The sequence below is a fragment of the Anomaloglossus baeobatrachus genome, chromosome 5, assembly GCF_048569485.1.
Source record: "Anomaloglossus baeobatrachus isolate aAnoBae1 chromosome 5, aAnoBae1.hap1, whole genome shotgun sequence".
In the NCBI taxonomy this organism is placed as follows: Eukaryota; Metazoa; Chordata; class Amphibia; order Anura; family Aromobatidae; genus Anomaloglossus; species Anomaloglossus baeobatrachus.
In genome coordinates this window covers 524,872,124-524,881,995 of record NC_134357.1, presented here as the reverse complement: position 1 = coordinate 524,881,995, position 9,872 = coordinate 524,872,124, and the positions used below count along the sequence as shown (strand labels likewise).

Sequence of the window (9,872 nt, the reverse complement as noted above, 5' to 3'; positions counted from 1 at the left end):
TGAAGCACTCCACTCAGCATTACATCTTACATCTTAATATCATACTTGCTATGCTCAGATAACGCTACCTTTTCTCCCTTTCCCGCAGGTTTATCAGTGTATTATATCTCCGAGTTGATTCTATGTCTAGTACCAGCTATCCTGGGGTATGCGTATAAAGAATAAAGAAAGATAGTCCAAGGTTTTTAAAGCAAACAGTTATATATAAGTTAGTAACAAAAATGTATGAACAATTGGTAACTAACAAGTTTTGACATGTAATTACATGTAACAACGTGAAATATTCTTTACATACGGCTGTGTTATCAGAGTCCATAGAATTATGGAATACAGATGTTTATCAGTGATTAAAAACTTTTCCTAAATGTAATTCTATGCTCTAAATTCCTCTTCAGTTTTTGTGAATAACGTGAAATTTCTTTAACTTAGTTTTCGAATTAAAATGCTTGCCATATTGTGCACATAAAAATGTCTTCTCCCATATCGAAAGCGTACTTTGCCACTGCTGCAGCTGAACAAGACAAACCAGGCCTGTGGCAGAGATATAGCGATGGACCCAGGGCGGGTAAGTAAAGCAGTTTGTTATTTTACAATGAACTGTGCCGTTGAAGAAATCTTTGAAAGGGGACAACCCCTCTAACATTGCCATTTGCCCCCATTCACCAGATCAGGGCCAATAGTGTGTTTATTTTATTTTTGTCTGTTAGTAAACCATCTGAATAATGTTTATTCAAAATGTATGGGAAACTGCTTTAGGGAGTATACGATCTGAGCTAATAGTACTGACAATGGCCTCAAGTGCACTGTGCACTTACCCTAACAAGATTTGATTTCTGGTTAAACCATGTCTCACATTTTCACCATAAAAATGACTTCACCCCTGTGTGATGTCTCATGTATAATAAGATGTAGTTTTCCTGTACATTTCCATATTCATAATATCAATGTTACTATTTCTAGGTGTGACTGGTCAGATGTGTTACAAGTTCTCTTATGTCTAACAAGAATGGATTTTTGGTTAAAACATCTTCCACATTGTGAACATGAAAATGGCTTCTCCCCTGTGTGAATTCTCTTATGTTCAATAAAGTGTGATTTTTCTGTAAAACATTTTCCACATTGAGAACATGAATATAGTTTCTCCCTTGTGTGAATTCTTGTGTGCCTAACAAGATGCGATTTCTGGCTAAAACAATTCCCACATTGAGAACAAGAAAACGGCTTCTCCCCTGTGTGCATTCTCTGGTGTATAACAAGCTCCGAATTATATGTAAAACATTTTCCACATTCTAAACATAAAAATGGCTTCTCTCCAGTGTGACATGTCTCATGTCTAACAAGACTAGATTTTTGGTTAAAACATTTCCCACATTGTGGACATGAAAAAGGCTTCTCCTCTGTGTGAATTAGCTCATGCTTATTTAGATGTGATAGCTCTGTAAAAGATTTGTCACAATCTGAACATGAATATAGTTTTTCCCCTGTGTGAATTCTTTGATGTATAGCAAGTTTTGAACTTACTGTAAAACATTTTCCACATACAGAACATGAATATGAAGTCTCTTTTGTGTGGGCTTGATGCTTAACCAAATTTGATTTCTGTGTAAAACATTTCCTGCATTCTACACATAAAAATCGCTTCTTCTCTGAATGCATATTCACATGTCTCAAAAGATTTGATTTTCGGTTAAAAAATTTCCCACATTCTGAGCATAAATATGGCTTCTCTCCTTTGGAACTTCTCATGTATGTAACAAGACTTGATTTATCTATATAACATTTCCCACATTTTCTACATGAGAGTGTCTTTTCCACTGTGTAAGATTTGTGATGTTCAGGATCCCTCCTGTGACTTTTGTTTTTCCTTATGGTTTGTGATGAATCAGAAGATAATACTTCTTGAAGAAATTCACATGATCGATCTTTTGAATTGATGTTATGCTCCTCATAAATATTAGGTATGTTTACATGGTCTTCTGTTTTAATATCGGTTGAAATTGCACATCCCTCCGAGCTTCTAATACAATCGCCTGCCAAAAATAAAACTGATGTTTTTTTTATTTTTTGATAAAATAAACTCAATATCAGGTAGATATTTTATAACATTAGTGAACCTATCAATTGGATGATACTGCCCCTCATCCATCTTGCTCATACACGCTTGGTTCAATCAAATGTGCATGTGTTTTCAGTGGAGTAAAGGGAATCTATCAGTATTTTTTTTACTATGTAATCTGAAAACAGCATGCTGTAGGTGTTAAAACACAGATTTCAGTGATGTGGCTCTTATCAAGCTGCCTGCTGTTGTTTACTTGCAATAATTGTTTTAGTACCAGGACAATATCATTGTTTGGACTACATTGCCTGTGCCAATACCCCCCTCCAGTGATTAGCAGCTCACTGCTAGAAGGCCTGGTGTGGGTGGGGTTAGCTTTCTCAGCTCTGCTGCATTTCTAAATCTAAAAACTCTGTGTTGAGCCGCTGTACCCAGTAAACTACAGTACTCAGGCTGGCTGCCCGCCCTTTAAACCCCACACGTAGCATTCAATGCTGAATGCTGCAATAAATACACTGGAGGATTATGTCCTCATGTTGGCCTGTGCCAGCATGAGGATGTACTTTGTGGGCATGCTCACGTCCCACAGAAGAGGAGTGGCTGCCCCAGCACCACAAGTATTATTTGAGCCCCCGGGGCTGTCTTTATCTCCCCCAGCATCCTCAAAGCTGTCTGGGCCCCCCAGCGATGTTTGTGTCCCCCAGATATGTATATACCAACAGTAATGTATGTGCCCCCCAGGATGATTATATCCCCCAGTGATGTTTATGCCTTTCAGCGATATACATACCTCCCAGCTAAATCTGTGGCCCCCAGCTATGTCTGTGACCCCGCAGCTATGTATATATCCAGTCATGTATGTATGTATGTATGTATATACCATCAGTGAGGTCTTTGCCCCACAGCCATATCTATGTCCCCAGCTTCCCTAGGGATATATATTCCTCCCAGCCCTCCGCAGTGATGTATATGCCCTCAAAGTCTCCTGTGATGTCTATACCCCCCAGCCTCCCCATTCCTGTGTAAATCCCCACTGATGTCTATTCCTCCCAGCTCTTCCCTGTGATGTATATGCCCCCACATCTCCTGTGATGAATATACAGCAGTCCCAGCCGACATAAACCTGGTAAAGCAGTTGCGAGAAGCAACATGATCAATATCGCTAATATCACAGCAGCAGCCAAGAGAAGAAGCTCCAGCCACCACTGTAGGGTTGAGTTAATTGTTTGGCCAAGGATAGCAAGGTAATTTTCACGTTGATAATTTTGTGCGGCTCTGAATTTCCAAATGGCACCCAGCAGATAAAAGTTCCTCACTCCTGCAGTAAACTATTTGGATTCAGTGTCTCTTTTCCTAGATCATGCTCTCAGATGAGGCAGCAAAAACCTGATGACAGATTCCTTTTAACCACTGTCACACACCACAAGTGGCAATTTAGCTCTCTTGAGCACATAAATATTGGGACTGTTTAAATCGGATACCCTGATCCTTCTTTTTCCTGACAACTTCTCTGTGCGGAATATTAATATACCTCCATTTACATTATATGGTTGTCAGGTTACATTTAAGGCAGTAGTTCTGCAAATATTGATCTTGTCTGCAATCAAATGAAGACAGACCATTCAAGTCTAAGTAAGTGAGAAAATATCAAAACCTACATTGAAACCGTCTGTGTGTTATATATTTTTCACAAAAGCAAAATCAGACATGTTTGTGTGCATATAGAATCAGTGGTTACTACTCACCTGTGCGGTTATCTGTAGGAATTTCCTCTGTACTCCGCTCATCACCCCTCTCATATGTCCCTGTAGTATTAATATGGGTCAGATCTTCACCCTGAAACAAATATTGTAAAAGTCACAGACAGATGGAGACAGATGGAGAAGTCACATCTATGATCAGCTCTAATCCTGCCATCTCCACCATTCTCATTACACAAGTATAAAACATAAAATACTGGAGGATAAAACAAGACTGAGCACAAGATCTTCACAGCCGTCTACACATCATAGGGAGATTTCATGGCCCCTTCTCTCCATCTACCTGATGATCCTGAGGAACGCTGGGATTTTCTTGTTTACAGTCCTGTGGAAGAAGAGGACGGGGACATCTCTCTGGTGTTGTCCTCTCACTGGATAGAGCTGGAGGAGACACATACAGGGACTGAATTCATTCTTTACATACAGATAATTATAGGCCGTGTGTATTTAGTCCTGTCTATTACCTGGTGATGTGAGGGGCTGGGGAACCTCCATCATGATGTCATTGTACAGGTCTTTGTGTCCTCCTAAATACTCCCACTCCTCCATGGAGAAATAGATGGCGACATCCTGACACCTCATAGGAACCTGACACATAGAATGATACCGTCATCCCCTGATCCCTTCATTGTGTTACTGTATAATGTCCCAGCATTCCCAGCAGTGTCACCTCTCCAGTCAGCAGCTCAATCATCTTGTAGGTGAGTTCTAGGATCTTCTGGTCATTGATGTCCTCATGTATCAGGGGGTGAGGTGGAGGCCCCGTGATTGGGCTCAGGGGTCTTCCCCATCCGTCAGACACAGGAGCCTGACAGCGCTCACTAGAGGTCTTCTTCACTACTGTGTAATCCTGGTTATGGAGAGACACAGTAATAAATCTCACTACAGACATTTACAAAGTCCTCACCTCTCCAGTTCTGTCCATCTGTTAATCCCATAGATAAGAATGATGTAATGTGACATCATCAGAATCTCTCACCTCTCCAGTAAGCCGGAGGAGGATCTCTAGGGTGAGGTGTAATATCCTCTCCGCCATCTTGTCCCTGTTCCTATCCATCCTTGATGGCTCAATCATGAAAATTCTCTTATATAGAAGTTCTCCAGTGAGAGGATCCGATATTGTAGGGACCTGAATGGGGAGAAGATGACGATGTAACATCATAAAGAATCCGGTGTAATAATAAAAATAGTGGAGATGATCGGGGAAAAGGAGATCTAAAGTATAGGTGATGTATTCTCTTGTTTCGTATGGCCTGGAACATGAGTTGAATATCTTGTACATGACACTACAAACGCAGAAGTTTTACTTCTTATGCCGATATTTAAGATATTGTCTTATGGCTTATTTATTCATAGTGTTGATATTTGTTCATTTGTTGTTCATAATTTGTTGGGTTTAAAATTATTTGCTTTACTTTTTCAACATTCAAATTGCAACACCAAGAAGGAACATTCTGGAAATTATGGAAATCACAAGATGGAGAGACGTGTTACTGATCTGCAAATGGTAGCAAAATGAACATAAAATTTTCACAATACCTCAATTTAATCAGCCTTGGCTGTTATTAATAAGGTTATTAATGATTGTCTGATGAATGATCTAGGGCAATTTAAGGCTATGTTCACATGTGCTGTAGTTATCCGTTGGAATGGATCCTTTCGGAAACTTATTTCTGCTGGATTCATATTTTTAAGATGGGAGTCTATGGAAAATGGATCCGTTAACGGATTGCTATTTATCCATCTGTTGTACTTGCATTTGTAACAGATCCATTGTTTTCTTAACGGATCCGTTATAAATGGACGATAAATAGCAATCTGTTAACGGATCCGTTGTCCATAGACTCCACATGTTAAAAACAGATCTGGCCGACATCCGTTATTTAACAAAGGACAAAAAGGTTGTGTTTTCACAACTTTTTTGCAAACGGATCTCTAACAGATCTGTGATAACGGATGACTACAGGACATGTAAACTCAGCCAAACAAGATTTGCTGCTGGCAGCTTCCTTTGCAATTGCCGACCAGTGATGTTCCAGATGTTGCCAGTGAGAGACCACTCCAGAAATGGTGCAGGCCATAGTAGCACATTTAGGCTATACAGGATGCTCATAGTAGCACGGTTTTGTAGCGTTGAAAAAGGACTACTGGGACATTTGGGAGAAATCACCTCACCACTAGTTCCACAACCAAATCAATGCAATAATTGTACCTGAAAGAAAAATTAGAATGGTCAGGCTGCAGGCTATTCTTCTGCGCTGTTTAATGCCAAAATGGATGTGTTCTTCTATTCAAGCAAAGTCTATGGGAATTTGGGTTTCTTGTTCACACTATGTTGTTCAAAATGCTGCCTTTTTGAGGCAGAACTTTGGTCAAAAACTCAGCTTTTCAAAGAAGCAACATGTCAATTGTGTTTGCCATTTGGGTTTTGCACTGCAAAGCTGAGTTTTTGACCAAAGTTCTGCCACAAAAAGGCAGCATTTTGAACAACATAGTGTGAACAAGAAACCCAAATTCCCATAGACTTTGCTTGAATAGAAGAACACATCCATTGTGGCATTAAACAGCGCTGAAGAAAAAGCAGCAAAAAAGCAGGTAAAAAGCAGGTAAAAAGCAACGTGCGCACATACCCTCAGAGCGTGGGGAACCGTTACGACGCCTTCATTTTGCATACTGAGCAGTTTCTTGATTAACTGGGTGAGCGCTGCCTGAAAAAGCTAACAGTGGAGAGTTGCACACTGACTATGTAGGACTCAGCGAAATACACCCAACAAGGGCAGTGGTCCTCCTTATATCATTACCTCCTGTCATGTACCCAGCAAGGGGACTAGGCTCCCTTATATCATTACCTCCTGTCATGTACCCAGCAAGGGGACTAGGCCCCCTTATATCATTACCTCCTGTCATGTACCCAGCAAGGGGACAAGGCCCCCTTATATCATTACCTCCTGTCATGTACCGAGTAAGGGGACTGTTTCCCCTTATATCATTAGCTTCTGTCATGCACCCATCTAGGGCACTGGGCCCCCTTATATCATTTTCTCCTGTCATGCACCCAGCAAGGGGACTGGTCCCCCTTAAATATTTATATTTTTGGGTCCCAAACACTGCATTGTACAGTACAAGCACAGTGGATGGGTTTAGAGAAACCTCAAGCCCACTGTGCTTCTTTTCTCCGCAGCGTAAACTGACATGTGGCGTGGCTTCCTGTCCTGTCAATTCATGCTGCAGATACATGAGTGTCCTCAGCTGGGAAAACCTGGTGACAGATTTCCTTTAAACTTGTTTCATAAAATGAAGAATTTTTCCCAGAAAATTATTTCAATTACACCTTTATGTGTATTGGACATAATTTCACACAAAACACTAAAAATGGGCCAGATAGAATTGTTGGCACCTTTCCAAAATTGTGGGTAAAAAACTTAGGCTATAGGTTTTTTATTTTTCTGCCGAGTCATGTGAGAGCTTGTTTTTTTCAGGATGAGTTGGAGTTTTTATTGGTACCATTTTTGGTCACATAATAAGTTTTGATCGCTTTCTATTCCACTTTTTTTTGTGAGGCAGAATCAAGAAGAAACAGCTACTCAGGAATAGTTTTCTTTGTTGTGGTTTTTTTTTTTTTTTTATTTACACCATTCACTGTGCCGTAAAAGTAATAAGAGAGTGTTATTCTTCAGGTCAGTATGATTACAGCGATACCATATTTATATTGGGGTTTTTTTTACGCTTTTGCACCTTAAAAGCTATTTTATAGGAAAAAAACAGTTTTTGCTTTTCTGTATTCTGAGAGCGATAACCTTTGTATTATTTTGATGATGCAGCTGTATGGTGGCTTATTTTTTGCGGGACAAGATGGCATTTTCAGCGGTACCAATTTTATTTATATATGACTTTTTGATTGCATTTTATTCCACTTTTTTTGTAATCTGTATGTTGAAAGACTGGTTTTGCTACATTTTTTATTTGTTTACCGTTTTGACTGAAAGGTTTAACTAGTGTAACAATTTTATAGATTAGGTTGTTACAGATGCGGCGATATGAAATATGTGTTTTTTGGTTTTTTTTTAAACATAACTAGTTATTGGATTTTTTTTTGTTTTTGATTTTTTTAAAACATTTTTTAACTGTTTTTAAACTTTTTTTTACCTTTTCACTTAGTCCCTTTATGGGACATTACCCCACAGGACTCTAATCACAGCTGCAATGTTCTGCAATGCTTGATCACTGCAGGATATCGCAGCTGTCAGAGCATCACGGAGGAAGCCTGTGTGATGACGCTGCAGGCATGATCACACAGGCACTTCGTAGTCAGGTGACCTGGAGGTCTCATTATGACCTCGGGTCACCATGACAATGATCGGGCCCTCTGGATTACTGTACATCATCCCGATCAGAGGGGAGAGGGAGCACAATCCCTCTCCCAGTCCCATAAGTGTCGCGATAGGGGGTTAAACAACCAAGGCCGTCACAGGTACCATCCCTGGCTGCAAGGGCAGAGACTCGTCTGTCGGGTAAGCCGAGTCCCCGGCTGCGACCGCGAGTGCACAGCGCCCTGTGTCCCGCAATTGTGGTTGTTAAGTCACGTAAAAATAGGGCGTACCAGTACGATCTTGATTGGAAAGGGGTTAAGCAATCTACAGTTAATGCCCCCTGCACCCAGTAATGGGGAATCTCCACATACCTCCACCTGCAGAGCCGCACACTAGATATATGGCTGCTCCGTGCTTACAGGACCTGTGATGATGTCACATGGAGGGGAGGAGTCAGGGGTCACATGATCAGCTCCTCAGTGTGTGCATAACTGCTGTGCTGGTTGTCATGGTGCTGGATGACGTGTATGTGGTGTCGGGAGGGGTTTACAGTGTGGATGGAGCAGAGACGTGTGTGTACCATGTGTGCGGAGCAGAGCCGTGTGTGTACCATGTGTGCGGAGCATGTGTGTACCATGTGTGCGGAGCAGAGCCGTGTGTGTACCATGTGTGCGGAGCATGTGTGTACCATGTGTGCGGAGCAGAGCCGTGTGTATACGACATGTTCAGAGCTGTGCTCAGAGGATGTGTGTGAATCAGTGTCTCTCTGCAATGTGCACTGCCATTGGTGTTTTTGATGCATTGAGTGAGAGTGAACGCACTGGACCACAGTGGGGACTCGGAATTACCCTTTAGTGGGGGTGGGGGAGGCTTAACTAAGTGGCAGACGCCAGGTACCACTCCCAGGGCAGTGATTGTGTCGCGGGCGGGGAGGAGGGTGTCAGCACACCGCGCTCACCCCTTCTGCTCGGGTCCGGCAGCTGCTCAGTGGTGGCTCGAGCTGTGGGCCGGATCCCGGGGTGTCTCGAGCGGCACTCCTCGCCCGTGAGTGAAAGGGGTTTGTTGGGTGTGGGGATTGTTATAGTTCGTGACGCCACCCACGGTTGTGGTGATTGCACCACCGCTGCTCTGGATGGGGACCCCGGGGATGGTGATGGGAGCAGCCAGGTGTTGTGTTGCCCCTCCGTGGGTAGGGGTTGGTGATCCCGGGGCCCGGTGATGAGATGTGAAGTGTAGGGCCTGGAGGGCGCAGGGACGCGGGGGCAGCGCTGTGCCTTGCGGCACTGTGGTACTCACTCAGCCTGAGACACGGACACAGTTTGTACGGTAAACCAACGGCTGGTAGGACGGTCCCACAGACGGCTGCACCTGCACTCCCGGTAGGTGACGGTGACGTCTCTCTTCCTTGCACCTGTGTTGTCTGATGGTAGCGGTGGATTCCCTCCGGTTACCCGCTCCCCGACTGCAATCTGGGCCGGAGGAGCTCTACACTTTGCCCGCAGGCGCTGGCCCTGGGGAAACTGGTGCCTTGGCGGTGGCGGTGTCTCCCCGGTAATGGTCGGGCTGTTGCCGTCAATCGGGACTTGGTTGTTGGGGGAATCTACGTCCCCTTCACTGACGGATTCGGCAAATTTGGCGACTCCTAGCCTTGCCGGGGTCCGAGAGGCCCCTGCCCTGGTGCTGACTGTCCTTCGGAACACTGCTCCAGACCACCGGGCACACAGCCAACGGGGTCCTTCCAGGAAC

General features: G+C 43.1%; 1 protein-coding gene across 1 annotated transcript in view; it reads right to left on the bottom strand.

Moving 5' to 3' along the window:
• Positions 1–207: 207 nt before the first annotated feature.
• The window catches only part of LOC142312891 (uncharacterized), a 63,020-nt gene continuing 53,355 nt past the window's right edge, over positions 208–9,872 (bottom strand). Inside the window, exons 9-12 of the mRNA XM_075351877.1 lie at positions 4,281–4,398; positions 4,100–4,197; positions 3,802–3,892; positions 208–2,030 (exon numbers count right to left, since the gene is read on the bottom strand). Of these exons, the coding sequence (XP_075207992.1) occupies positions 934–2,030; positions 3,802–3,892; positions 4,100–4,197; positions 4,281–4,398 (1,404 nt within the window). The 3' untranslated portion in view covers positions 208–933. The remainder of the gene's footprint in view (positions 2,031–3,801; positions 3,893–4,099; positions 4,198–4,280; positions 4,399–9,872) is intronic.